General features: G+C 40.3%; 1 protein-coding gene across 6 annotated transcripts in view; it reads right to left on the reverse strand.

The window, feature by feature from the left end:
* Nucleotides 1-15,187, reverse strand: part of SLC4A10 (solute carrier family 4 member 10) — a 331,078-nt gene that overhangs the window by 36,190 nt on the left and 279,701 nt on the right. For all 6 annotated transcript variants that reach the window (XM_050969205.1, XM_050969204.1, XM_050969203.1 and 3 more), the window contains 4 exons: nt 13,298-13,398; nt 9,836-10,010; nt 9,522-9,655; nt 7,171-7,416 (listed from right to left, as the gene is read on the reverse strand). In XM_050969205.1, coding sequence (XP_050825162.1) covers nt 7,171-7,416; nt 9,522-9,655; nt 9,836-10,010; nt 13,298-13,398 — 656 coding nt within the window. The remainder of the gene's footprint in view (nt 1-7,170; nt 7,417-9,521; nt 9,656-9,835; nt 10,011-13,297; nt 13,399-15,187) is intronic.

The following is a 15,187-nucleotide window of genomic DNA, read 5'->3' on the forward strand; positions in this document are numbered from 1 at the left end:
GGTAAGTAAGTTAATTACAAGTTTTTAAACCATATCTGCTATAGATGTATCAGTAAACCTCACCATGTGTCTTTGAGACGTTTGAAGAAATTTGGTTCCCACCTGACTGAAAATGACATACCTGACATGCAGAGCTGTCATTTTCAGGTGATTACAACGTTTTCCACTTGCAAACCAATGTTAAATGCAGGGAAACAAATTCCTCCCACTGTTTGGGGAGGAAAAAGTAGTGCAGTTGGAGTTATGCAGAGTCAACAGTCAGAAGAAAGTGTTGTGTTTCACAGAGATGAGTAATTAAAATTACTGGGTCTTTGCACTCCCAACTAAAGGAATGGCATGTGTAATGAACTATGATCTTAAGTAGGGCTCCATGTCTGTCACGGATTCTGTGACTTTCTGCGACCTCTGTGACTTCTGCAGCAGCCAGTGTGACTGACCCCAGGGCCACCAAAGCAGCTGGCCCCAGGGACAGCCACACTGGCCACTGCTGGAGCAGCTCCGCAGCCAGCCATTTGGGCAGCCCTGCAGCCAGCTGACTGGGGACCAACCCGAGCAGCGGTCCTGGGGAAAAAGGAGCTGCCACAGCTTGGCAGCACCTGGCAGCAGCCCTGAGGGTGGCTGGAACAGCAGTGGGGGGGGCCACCAAAGGAGCCGCTGCTCAGTGGCCCCCAGCAGCTGGTGCTGCTGGCCCAGGGCTCCCCCAGAGCAGTGGGCCCCCTGGATGCCCCCAGAACAGCATTGCCCCCCTTAGGGAACCCCCAAGCAACGGTCCCCTGGGGACCCCCTAGAGCAGCATACCCCCCCAACTAAGATTTAGTCAGGGGTATTTATAGTGCAAGTCATGGACAGGTCACAGGCCATGAATTTTTGTTTATTGCCCATGACCTGTGACAGTGACCATGGGTGATTGGCACCTGGGTCTGAGCACCCAGTTAACCAAGCCTGGGTGAGAGCAACCAAAGTGCAAAGTCCTACCAAAGTTACTTTGTCCTTATTGGTGCTGCAGTCACCTGTGTGTGTCACTAGGACTTCTAGGGGTACATCCCATGGTTCTTTGTGTAGCAGTAAACTAAGTTACTTTACAATTCTTTGTAAACTTGTCTGACCTTCTGGGTACACAGGGGGAATAGTGGTCAGGCACTGGAGAACTATCAGCATCAACTGATTTAGCTTGTGTCCAATCCAAAGTGGGTGGATTTCCAACCTGAGTAAAACCAGCACTTGATACTCAGGTTGAAAGCATCATTAAATTTGGGTGAGAGGTTTTTGTATGTAGAAAGGAGGGGAATTAAGGGCAACACTCGGCAAGATCCCAGGCTAACTGTGCAGTAAAGACATACCTTAGAAGGGAAATCAAACAATTCCAACATTCCCTCACCTAGAAGGGAGGAAGAGCTATTGGACCAGTGATTACAATTCATTGACACTAAATGGATCTGCCCCAAAATGGAGCAGCCATCAAGGGGCATTCTCCTAGACAGGTCCAGGTGGATGGTCCGGCTGACTGGGGAAAAAATTCAGGCTTGGTCTACACTTCAAAGTTATACTGGCATAAGTATATGGGACAGTAGATAATCTGGATTTTCCTAGTGCTCTGGTAAATAGTGTGCTTTAAAGCACGTCCTTGCCCCACCAGACCTGTGAGAACGTCAGTTTATGGAAGTGATTTGTGTATGAGAATAAGTGAACTGTGTACGAGATCAGCGGAATGAAACTGCATTAAAAGTCAGAAGAAGGATTTAGCTGAAGGTATTGGTATGTGGATCAGGTAGTAGTAGGAACATCCAATGAAGACTTGAGTCAGAAAAGTAATGAATGTAGCTGTTTTAGAGAATACATACATACATGAGGGATTAGGAAAAGCAAAGTCATAGTTGATGAAGTAGTAATAGAGTTATGGACAGAAAAAGAAGAGTGAAATTATTTGTTCAAGGGTATAATCCTTGGCACAGCAAGCGCACTCCTCGATGTCACAGCATGTCCTGAAGCAGTGGCAGTATGATGCAAATTGTTGATATGGATATTGACACCCCAGTAACAGTAAGGATAAAGGAAAAAGGACAGATGTGGATCCAAGTCCTGAAAATAGAATTGTTCAACCTAAGTAAACTATAAACTTCCAACTATGTCAGGCTGGAGGGTAGGAGGTTGGGGAAAGGTCTGTTTTCAAGAGAAGATCTGAGGATCTGAAGGGCAGAGAATTTGAATGAGATTTGGAGAGTATGGCAGTTAAACTGTGAAGTGTCACTGAGAGCTCTCCCATTGCCTGGCAGAGAGGAGTATTCAGTGGTCCTACTAATATGGCATCTGCATTGAGTCAGCCAATGGGTTTGACATTAATGGGGCTAGCTGGCATAAATAATCCTAGGGCATGCATACAGGTGGAAGATATGGGTATAAATACCAGTTAGGCCTACATAAAGTAAGACACAATGTAAAAATGCAAATAAATGTACTTTTTCATAACTGAAAGAAATTTGTGATTAACCAAGAAAAGAAGCCCAGAAAGATGGAAATGAGAAAAAATAAGTATTGAACATATGACATCAGACATTTGATCTAGATAGTTATGTAATGTCAGTACAGTATCACCTGAAAGAATGAAGCGATGTTCAGATATTTGGAAAACATCTGAAAGGCAAAGCCTTTTGGGGAGTTGTGTTCAGAAATTCTGACACTGTTTGGCTAATGTTATAGGACAGGAAGTCCCAAAGCTAGAGTTTGAGGGGATGATGACAATTCAGTTGGCTGTCTTCTTCCTGCTGTCAGTGCCCTGCAAGTTCTATATGCATTGTAAAGCAGCAAAAAAAAGCATATAGGTATTCATCAAGGGTGCATAGTTAATAAACAGTTCCCTCTCACAAATACATCGGGTGTTCTAAGGACTGTATGTAATTATAATTTAACAATTTTTATTTTAAAATATCACCATTACCAGCTGAGTTATGTTGATGTTGTCCCTTAAAATATGGAGATATCTACTAATGCACCTCTACTGTACATAGGAAGGCTGTTAATTGTATTTCCACAATAACTTGAATAATAGTGTGTGATTAAGGTAAACCCATGAAATATTTTTAATGTCTGCTTGCTGTCTGGAGACTTCATGTAATATTTCAACTTTTCATGAACAGAAATATTATGAGAACACCAAAGCTCTTTTCCTTTTGACCCCCGAAATGCCCAGAAATATTGAGCCTTTTAACCCCCCTGTTCCCCCCACACTTATACTCGAAAAACACAAATTATGCTCTATACAGATCCTTAAGGTGAAATCCTGACCCCATTGAAGTCAGTGTCAAAACTCCTATGGACTTCACTGGGGCCAGGATTTCATTCCTGGTGCATATACATAGTCTGAATGTGAATCTGGAGAAAAGCCAATAAACACATGTCTATTCTTTAGGTTAAAGTACCACAGAGGAAGAGTACTTGCACAATATGATGAGAGAGTATATACACACATCAAATCATAACTTATTAGTAAGGCTACAAGTTGGTCACAGAGATCATGGATTCTGTGATTTTACATGAGCTCTGCAACTTCAGCCCCAGGCAGTGGGGCTCCAGCTGTCAGCCCCAAGCGGTGGGGGTCACACTTCAGTCCTGGGCCACAGGTCTGTGTGTATGTGTATGTGTGCTCAGCTCCAGACTCTCTATCTATATTTTCAGAGAAAACAACATATAACAATGTGTTCCAATGCTTCTTGGTCTTGTTTTTTTTTCCAACTCGAAATGCAAATGCCAGGTTTGACTGAGCCACTGTTATTCTCTCTTGGAACAGAAGGTGGTGGCCTCGCCCTAGTGTTGCTGTTTCTCTCCCGACGCAGAAAGTTCATCTGAGTTCAACAAAACCATTAAAAAAATATACTTCTGGAGAGGCTCTCCCGCCTGAGAATGCTTTTTGATATGTTTCACTTGCTGAGGAGACTGGCCATCATCAGCCCCAGGGTGCGACTAGATTCTGTCCTTTTTCATTAGACTATTTTTGTTCTCATATAACATAAATGAATCCATAAGCTCTTATTTTTTAGTAACTGTCCTTGCTAGCTTACTTCACTTCTTTACTCTCTGAATCTCTTCATCCACATGCACCTTTCAGAACGCAACAATAAAGTAAAGATTCTTCAGCTGAGAGAGCCATTTCAAAAAACTCATTATTAAACATCACAAGGAAGAATCAGTAACCAAGACCTGATATTGAGAGGTTCTGAACACCTGCACTCTCATTGATTTAATTTCTCAGGATCAGACCCTTAGTGCCGTAGTCCAGAGATCATATTCTGCCCTCCCTTAAACGGGAACTATCCCCCCGTAAGGAAAGGCAAAATTAGATATGTAAAAATGACAACAGAGAAATATAATATAAAAGTGTTATTTTAAAATTTATTTTAATAAACTATAAAGTGCTTGCAAAGAAAATTATAGAGCACTAATACTACACTACTGTAAAGAACCATTCAGTAAAAATCTGAAAAGTAAAGTTGTGCAAAACTAGGGCATAGTGCTTTTCATGTCAAAGCACTTTGTATAATTACACATAGGAATCATTTCACTCACTACTGAAATGCAACTGCTTTTGCTCTGGAATGCATCAGCACAATAGTTCAGGACTGAGATGTGAAGAAGATGACTGTGTCCATTTAAAATGACAAGGAGAATGTAGGATGTAGGGCAGGGAGACCTGTCTATGTTAGGTGCAGAATTGTACTACATTCATGTTAAAACTAATATTTTGCAGTTCTATAACATTTCACATCCAAATATCTCAAATTACATTACCAAAATAGTAATCAAATTTATTAACACTAATTAAGTCTCACAATATCCATTTTACAGCTTTTATAGGTAGATAAAATGAGGCATATAAGAGGTGAAATGATTTGCTTAAGCAAACAAAAGTCTGTGACAGAACTAGGAATAGAACCCAGAAGCCCTGGCTCCCATTCCTTTATTTTAACCACACTGCACTAGACAACTCTAATCCTTCCAATCCAAACTCTTATTAAGTCCATGAGAAGGTACCTGGAGCTATTCTGGCAAAAAACTTAAAATATTTTAAATGAAAACAAACTTCACTGAATGAGTCAAGGGGATCACTGGGGAACAACTTCTGTTGATGAAAAAGACAAGCAATAAAAGTTGGTCCAGTACAATACATTACTTCACCCACTTTGTCTCTCTAGTATCCTGGGACCAACACGGCTACAACATTGCAAACAGCTTCATTGAATGTAATTTCCGAGAAAAAATCACACAGTTTAAATTGCAATAACATTTTATTTGAAATACTTTTATAAACTAAATTATGTCCTATAAAATAATGCACTTCATATCTGACAGTAACTAATAACAGTCTCATTATTAATGCTAGAGCTGGTGGAAAATTTTCTGATGAAACATTTTTCCATTGGAAAACATTGATTTGCCAAAATCAAATCATTCCGCTGAACTGTGTCAATTTCAATGAAATTCTGACAGAAACCAGGCAGGTTTCTGATGGAACCTTGACTGATAGTTTAGGATTTCCCTTCTCCCAAACCCTCCCATCATCAGTCTGGGAGTTTTCCTCTCCTGTTACAACTGGGCCTACAAATGTGCTCTAACTGTGAGCTCAGCTGTGAGAAGGGAGTGAAAGTTCACGGAATACTGCAATAGCCTACAACAATAAATGTTGAAAAAAAAAGGTGCGAAAGTGAGACAAAGACTGAACTGGTCCAAAAAAGGGTGTGTGGGGGGGGGGGGGGCAGCTCTACTGATATAACTCAAGGACTGTGAAAAGGTCATGCTTGGTAAGCAAGAAAAGTGTGGAACCAGAAATCAGTGAACCAAAATTGATGTCTCAGAAATTAGGCTCATTTGGTGGACAAAATAACAAGGGAGTGGGCTATTTTGCCCATCACTCCCTTTTGTGGTTCTTGAAAAAGAGACTTTGGGGGAAAAACACAGGTGAACAGATGGTTACCAGCGACACTGACTGGCTGAAAGATGGGGAGGGAGTAAGTTTCACTATCATGGCTGCCACACCCACCATCTCCTGGGACCCCAGACCTTCTTCATCTTAATCCTGAGAGATGTGCTGACCAGACTGGGCCAGAGGGAGGGACCAAGAGAACTTTGCCACTTCCAATTCTATCATCTCCATCTGAATCCGAAATACCACCTGGGATGTGAGGCTTTGTCACTCACCCCCAGTGTGTCCTTTTCCTTCCACCTTACTACTTCTCTCTCCTATCCCTCTCCTTTCTCCTTCTGTCTAATAAAAGTCTATCTTAGCCAGCCAAGACGCTATATTTTGTAACACTGCTGTAAGTCTGTGATCATAAAGGCAGCTAAATGCAATGACCTAAACAGCTCAACATTGGTACAAGTTTGCCAGGTCTTGGGGCGGCTGATGAGAACACATGCTGTGCCTGTGTTTCTTCAGCTGCAAGGTTGAGAATGAGTGTCAACACCAGAGACAGAAGCTACATTTTCTCTTTGCTGTTCTCTCTCTCCCAATCTGTGTGTGTTTGTCTTGTTTTACCTTCCTAGGAAATGGGACCAGTATACCTCAATGTACCAATGGCAGAATCCTACCCCAGGTAAATCAATATTCCCCTTTTAAAAAATATCCTTACAATGATGAGAGGAGGAAGAAAACAGAATTCAAGAAAACAATCATTATAAGCCAAAATGTATTATAAAAGAAGGGTCCCACCCCATCCAGTTCTGATGAAGGCAAAAAATCTCACTGAAATCAACTGTAGTTCTGCCTGTATCATAGTAGTAGTGCAGTCAAGAGTAAACTGAGTTTACCCACTTCTCATTTAGGGAATGGGAGTTTAGTTTAGGTAAGTTTATCCACTTTTTTTTTAAACTATTACATCACTGCAGCCTCCGCACAGCAGAATCAGGCAGTAACAGGTGTTATTTCCCACCCAATACATGCACTTAGCTCCCATTATGATCATATGGACCAAAAGGAGGAATGACCCCTACAGGACATACAGCAATTATAATTTTGAAAAACACTGGATTGATTCTATCACATCTATAGGTTGCTGTATGTCAAGCAATGTGTCTCAAGCATAAAAGTGCTTTTCCTTCTGTGCACCATTCGTATTCTTCACAGGGAATATATAACTTATGAAAAACGATGCCATGGTTAACAAACAAAATCTTACTTACGAGTATTGAGTCAGCAGTTCCAAATCATTATGCATGTTGATTGGATACGTCTCACCGAGATGAAATAGCTTCTCTAGGGCCTCATAAATGAAAATGATGCAGATAAGTGAAGCAAATGCTTCTTCAGTAAACCGGGTAATGTAACAGACTAGGGAGCTTGCATCAGTTGCAACAAGGATGATGCATAGAGTTGCAGTCCATAGTCCAATGCTAGCTCTCAAAGAAAGGTATGATAACCCATATTCTCTAATAAAAAAACAAAACATTACAGAGTCAAAACATTAATTTGTAGGCACAGAAGAGGAAATACTACAAAAATCCATTCTGTGCAGGTATGTGCATTTTTTCTATCCTCTCTTGACCTGCCAAACGCAAAAATCATCTCTAGAAAGACTGAATCCAAGGAGGCTGTCCATCTGCAGAAAGTAAAGAATATAGCCAGCTCTAATGCCCAATACAACACTAAAGTACACTGTAGAACTCTATTTGGAACAGAGATGTGAGCAGAACTTGCTACTTTGTGAATGCTATTGTGTATTAATGTCCATCTTGAAGCCACCATTGGCCCTGGACATAATACTGTCCTGACAGTCAAGTACTATGTTGGTTAGCTCACCAAGGAGGGAATCTGCATAGTAGCTCATGTAATGCAGTTTTCACCTTTATAAATAAAGAACTAGAGATATTCCATGTAGATATAGTCATATTATTCATTTACCCCCTTTTTAATAGTATTGAACACCACAAGTTATAAAATAGGCCATGGATTTCAATTATATTTTGCAGTGGCCAGATCCCTTTCTACTGAAAAACTCAATCAAAATGTAATTAATGCTCCCAGTTAATTCAGGAATTCTTTTTTCCTGTCTCACTGTTTAATTCAAAAACAAACTAGGTGCATTAAAGATTTCCCAATTACAATTTTTTTTAAATAAAAAAGAGAAAGTTGTGAAGAAATGTGGAGGTCCTTTTAATTCAGAATTTCTTTTCTTTCATGAAATGAAGTCAGATGTTTTCAAGCCAGATTCTCATCTGGTCTGAGTGTGCTACCAAAGGGGACAATGAAAGGCAGTTGTGTATGAGAATACACCCTCAAAGGCATGGATTACACTTTGGATGCACTCTAATCCTGAGTGGGCAGCAGAAGTGATAGATCCCTACATCTGCCTGTTTTCTTCAACTTCAAAAGTGCAAGACAATAAGTTGTTGTGATCAGCAAGATAGTCGTTACAATAGTCTCAAAGTCTTGCCTCATTCACATAGACCCTCACTGTCCATCCACAAACTAGAGCAAAACCCTTTGTGCTGGCTGTACATAATAATACACGGAGCAAGCTAGGGCCACATATATCTTGGTCCCAGCTAATCTGCACAAAGAGCTGGGAGGTCTTTTCCCATCATGGAGATGAGAAGGAATGACCTTCGAGAATGGACAGGGCCTCCCACTCTGCCCTGCTCATCAGGAGGATCAGGAAGTTTTGCTCTGCCATTAAGCCTTCCTGTCTCAGAAGTCCCAATTGTAAAAATGAGGCAGACTGAATAGATGGGACTCGTGGCAAGAAGTGTGTAGGACGAGTAGCTATCTGCCCACATTAGGCCCTGGATCTCAGGAACCCACCACGACTGGCTGACAATGTAGGCATAATTTTCACTCATTTTGTGGCAGAGCGATCTTACTTACAGTGTGTTAGCATATAAGTGCAGGTTTGGGTTACATTTTATTTAGTTCTTTTTCAAGAGATGGGGGCAGGGGAAAAGGTTATATCACATTTATTCCATGGATTAGGAGATCCAGTACCTGTCAGCTTCACACTGCTGACTATGTTGTTATGAATGATAAAATGCCAAAAAGCCATGAAGTGTGTCTTATTTTATAGGGTAGTTCCCATTCATGAGATTTAAATTTAATCATTTTGATCCAGGATACAATCTAATACCAATCTGAGTTTGGATTCCTTTCAGAACAGTTTTAAAGTGAAAAATTAAAACCACCTTTTATCATTAAGAGTCCCCTTTGTTTTGGTCACCGGATATCTTCCAGTGTTCCTCCAAAAGTCTGAGCAATGTTTCCCAAAATCCTGACTTCTTACTTTATGCTAGGAGGAGTAGATACCTCTCATGGACTAACATGGGATTGTGCCCTTTGTTATATTTCTAATTTTATATAGATTCTCATCAGTTAAAATGTAGTTCGTAAAGTCACACAGCAAAAGGGTAACCAAATTTAAATTATACATAAGCAAATTTTCAGCATGCTGCCAGGGGATTTATAATGATGATTTAGCCACATACACACCTGTACATCAAAAATATCCTCTGAAAGTTTATTTAAATAAAATTACTTCACTTACTTGCAAAATTTAAATAATATCTTTTCAAACACCAGCACTGGCCCTGTGCTGCCTAGTATAGTAAGAGGCTGTCCACCAAAGAGAGAGTAGGCTATTCCAGTCATGGATGCTCCAAACAAAGATTCGATTGCACTCTACATGTGAAAAAAAAAAAAAGATTGAACTTTTCTATCAGAGTCCCAGTACTGTGGGTAACAATGCAGTTTCAGACTAGAACATTTTCAAGGCGATATATGTAATATTAAGAAAATTCTAACCCCAAACCTAAAAGGGCAAATATGTTTTAAAAGTTCAGATTAAAGTAAAACACATACTATACGACCTTCAGTTGCTTCTCCCAGCAGACCTCCAAACGTGATGACAGGAGACATACAAGCACAGTAGAGAAATAAAAATGATGCTAGACACTGCAGACTGAAAGCATCCCTGAAGTCACTCCAGAAGAAGGGAACTTTTCTTTTGATATCTAAAATCAATCCCCCAAAAAACCTAAGAAAAGGGGAAAAATAAAGATAGAAAGAAAGAGTTCTGTTTTCTTTCACCACTGGGATGAATTATGAGACTTGTACATGGGAAATCTAAGGTAATTGTGTCTCGCGCCCCCAAGCTCAGTGCCTCACAATCTTTACAGTATTTGTTCTCCTAAAACTGATGTGAAGTGGGGCAGCGCTATTATCCTCATTTCACAGAGAGGAACAAGAGACACCAAGTGACTTGCCAAGAGTCACACAGGAAGCAGGAACTTGCGCCCAGGTCTCCCAAGTCCCAGAGCTAGTGCCCTAAACCAATGAACTATCCTTCCTCTTTTTCATCGGACACCTGCTACTGCCTTAGAATACTTCTCTAGCATCTTTGCTCATGTTGAGTACTACTTTGATCCATGAGTAGTCCACTGAGATTGATGGAACTACTCACAGAGATTTGTAGTACTTAGCATACGCTGGCTATTTACAATTTAAAATCTGTTCTCAAAAGAAGCTTTCTAGTGAGTTCTTTCCCTCTGTAAGGAGTTTTGTACAGTACTAGGAAGCAGCAGACTACATTTTCATAAATGGTGTAAGAGTCACACAGTCTCTGGGCCAAATAGTGTCTAGTCACATTTCATAAATAACTCATTCAGTACCCTGCTAAGTTTCTGTGGTGATGAAGAGGCATCGGTACACACACTCTTCAAGACAATCCAGAAAGTAGCCCTGAGGAAGACGGAACCCAGAGCAAACAACAAAAGAAAGTTCTCAAATAGCATTGGCTCATACATAAACCCAGTTCCTGATCTTATGTCATTGTGTTCTTTAAATCAAATGATAGTTGACACATGGGGAAAACCTGAGTAATTCCGTTAACTTGAATACAGTTATACTGATTTACATCAGCTGACGTGCTGGTCTAAAGTCTTTTCCTTTACAGAAAGGGACTTTTTATATAAATGAAGCTTTCAGTCTTCTCTTTTCCCACTCTTTACTGTTGATCCCACAGGATTTTGTTCTCAGTGCTCTCTGCTTCTTTCTCTATCATCTCCCTCCTTGGGCTAATTCAAATGGTCCCCTGGCTTTAATTATTATCTCTTGGTCAATGTCTTCCAAATCAGCTTCCAACCCTTCCACTCCTATTCAAGTCTTGCATCTTCAAATGCCTCTCAGACATTTGTGTATGTCTGTGCTACTGCCATCTCAGACTCAACACAGCAAACACTCTCCTTTTTCCTTCCAAACCTTCATATCCCTTCTCTTCTCCAACACAGATGCGAATAGCGCTGTCATTCCACACGATCCAGTTTCTCACTAGAGCCTGTTGTTTTTTCCTCTACATTTCTAAAATATAGTCGCTTTCATTCCTACTGCAAAAGCATTTTTCAATGCCTTGATCATCTCTCACTTTGATCACTGCAACCTCATCCTTTTTGCGCCTGACTTTTTATGTGAGGTGTATGCACATTAACCCACTAAGGACAGACGTGTGTATTTAAAACAAACTAATTTCCACACTTTTTTAACAGTCATCAAAGTTACAAAGTCCCACATATTTTTAAAAGTTGCTAGAGTGTTATGCATATAATACTTTATTATTTGCATAAGAACATAAGAATGGCCATATGGGGTCAGACCAAAGGTCCACCTAGCCCAGTATCCTGTCTTCTGACAGTGGCCAATGCTAAGTGCCCCGAAGAAAATGAATAGAATAGGTAATCATCAGCTGATCCATTGCCTATCACTCATTCCCAGCTTCTGGCAAACAAAGGCTAGGATCACAATCACTACCATGCCTACATTGCACTTTTGCATAGTATTACACAAGAACATACACAAATGGATATCATAATGTACATTTGCTTGCACAAATGCCCTATTTCCCGGCACAAAACTTATATGATCTTGATCCTTGCTATTTAAAAATCTGGCCTCGAGTGTATTATTTGTTGGAATTGAATGTAGGATATAATCTTCTCAGGATAAGGACTGTGTTTTCTTTTGTGGTTTGTACTTCACCAAGTACATTCAATAAATAAATATATTAAACTTATGAGCTAGATCCTTTCATACAATCCATCTGCTCTGCTCCATTCAGGCAGTACAAAAATGCTAACGCTGGTTTAACAACAAACCTGTGGCTTTCCCCTGCATAGAAGGAATTCCTGAGTGGTATCATTGGCATGATGGTGCCTCTATGATGCCCCTTTACCCTTAGCTCCTGATGTAGTGGGTGTAGCTGTGTTAAAGGGACATGGCAGATGTGTCACTATACTTTGACAAGCCTACCTATCATAATGGACCTTTGAGCTATAAACAGCCAGGTATGATTTAGAGCAGTCCTGAGGCTGTTCTAAGTTTGACTGGAGTGGAGGGACTATCTTCTGGCCAATCCTAAGATTGGGGTGGTGGCACAAGTATGTCTTAAAAGAATGCAGAGAAAAGGACATATGGTGCATGACATATAGGACAAAACAATATACAGTAGAACATCAGAGTTATGAACACCTCAAGAATGGAGGTTGTTCGTATCTCTGAAATGTTCATAACTCTGAACAAATATTATGGTTGTTCTTTCAAAAGTTTACAACTGAACATTGACTTCATATACGTTTAACACGGGACAGTATTGTATTTGCTTTTTATTTTTTTTTGTGATCTCTGCGGCTGCCTGACTGCATACTTCCATTTCCAAATGAGGCGTGTGATTGACTGGTCAATTCATAACTCTGAGGTTCTACTGTCTGACAATATGGCACCCAGTGAGTCCAATAAAAGCTTGTGTGTTTAAAAATATTATATTAGAAAAGAATTCCACTGAAGTGTATACTTTAGATCCTCAGACACGTGCACACACAACAATAATTCATGTCAACTGGAGCTGAATATTTTGGCCTAGTGTGTTTAAAGAAAAGCCAGGGCTGCACAACTCTGCCTCTAAACATGCTCAACTAGAAAACAGTCTAAGTTTTCATCACAAATGAGAGCAGACTTCTTCCATACTATACATAACAAGCAGCATTAATCATGATTTCCAGTGGCTTGACCATCACATATTATTGAGAAAGGATCTTACATTAAATAAAGAGAGTAGAAAACAAATTCCATACATAACTAACAGTGCAAATTAGCAGCTAAGTGCCTGTGTCTCCACTCATTTAGAGATACATAAATTAGGAATAACTCCACTACAGTGAACTCAGTGACATGCTATATCAGTATAGTTGAGAGAGAATAAGGCCATTAGACTTCTCTTTGGAAGTATATTGCTTAAAAAAAAAATCACATTTAATCAAATTTTCCACTAACTTTCCAGTCCGCTGCAATTCTGGTCCACTGTGTCCTCCCAGTGGTACCGGGTCCCCGTGAGCTGCTGTTCCATTTGGCACTCCTGGGATCTTGCGTTTCTCCTAGAAGAAAGAAAAGACATTTTCTATTGAGTTTCACCCAAAAATTCAGTTTTAGCAAAGGACACAAGCAAGCATGTGGCACGGTCAGGTATTTTTCCTGTAGAGTAGCCTTTTCAGTATCTATGCAGAAGTGAAAGGGATGTGCATTTACAGAATTATATGTGTGTGTGTCCATTCTGTGGGGTGTTGTCATTTGAATGAAGCTGTACTGCCTCCAAGAGAAGCAACTTGCAAACAGTAGGATGTAGTAGCACCACTTCTAAGCTTCCAAAGCAACCCTCTCCGCAGGAGTAGAGATGGCGGTAGAGCCAGAAGTGAGATGGTTTCAGTCAGTAGAGCTCTCTGTGGTAGCCATGCTAATGGCTCTCTCCAGTGGCAAGCTGTTTCTCTTCAGAAGGAAGGCACAGCAAAGTCCAGGTGTGGGCATGGGCTAGAAGTGGACCCATGTCCCAGATAGGGTGCTATTGACACTAGGAAGACATACAGGCTATTGAATAGGCTAGTTTACCCTGGCTCCATCTGGACCACCACCTGCAGCAAATAACAAGTCAGTTGGGATATCACCTCTGTCCCACAGCAGGGAGGGATCAAAGGAACTGCTGCTATTAACAAGAGAGGGACAAAAGGGTCAGTCAGGGCTGGAGGATAATCCCTTGCTCCACAGCTATGCAGGTCCCCTGTGACTATTCCACCATTTTTTAATGTAAACAAATAGAGATCCCCCATATATATATTCCTGACTCCCTCTCTCCCCTTTTTCGCTAAGGCCTGCAGTAAGTCCCGGCATAGGTACAGAAGAGATTGGGTTACTTGGGTGTAGAAGGGGCTGAGGACTTCATTTACTTTATGTCTCTATCTCCCTGCTAGCAGAGAAGCACCCACCTCCTGTGAACCAAGTATGACTCATCTCATCCCCTTCCCCATTCCAGAATTGCTTAGCTCAGTGCGCAGTGAATCTACCTGTCCTTAAGGCTCTGTCCCATAGACTTGGCCCACTGTGCCTAGAAGTTGAACCCTTAAGTGCTGCAATAATTGTAAATCAATCTCAATGGTTTCCCAAACATTGTCATGGTGTTGCACCCATAAGGTGTGGAAGAATCATATATATGAAAATACCATAAAGGGTTCCTTTGTTGTAAAATATATATATACACAAAATTGGGTCCAAGGAAATTGTGCCAAAAATTTTTTTTAAATCAGCAACAGACCAGGATGTTTTGTATCTATTCTCTCTGTCTAGGTCATTATATTTCCACTTAAAACTAGCAACTCAGCAAAAACAGACCCATATCTTCAATATAACAATAAACAAAATAATATTTATGTGACAAGCATTCCCTTGCCAAGATGCTTGAGGTGCCAAACAATTTAAAATGCAGTACAATTATAATCGAACAGCAAAAAAGCAGATAGCATTTTAAAAGCCATTTAACCATTTGTTGAACATGCAGTAACAATTAAGTAAGTTTAGGAACGCAATCTAGTTTGAACAAAAATATTCCTTTATTCCTGGACTTGCTTACACCTATCCTGGTGAGAATAACGTGTCTCTAGGGAGGCTGAGGTCATAGTTTAAAAAAAAATAAAAACATTTAAAATATCTTGTCTCTGCAGAGTAATGATGGCTTCACAACATTCTCTTTTATTAAACATTTCTATGTACAATAGAGATTTTGTACCAACTTCTCTCCTTTGCTTCAATCTTAAAGTGAGTTTACTTACCTTACTGATCTCTTATTTGAAGTGCAACAAGGACCATAGTAGGAGTAAAACTGTATCATTGCTTTTA

The sequence above is a fragment of the Gopherus flavomarginatus genome, chromosome 10, assembly GCF_025201925.1.
Source record: "Gopherus flavomarginatus isolate rGopFla2 chromosome 10, rGopFla2.mat.asm, whole genome shotgun sequence".
NCBI lineage: Eukaryota > Metazoa > Chordata > Testudines > Testudinidae > Gopherus > Gopherus flavomarginatus.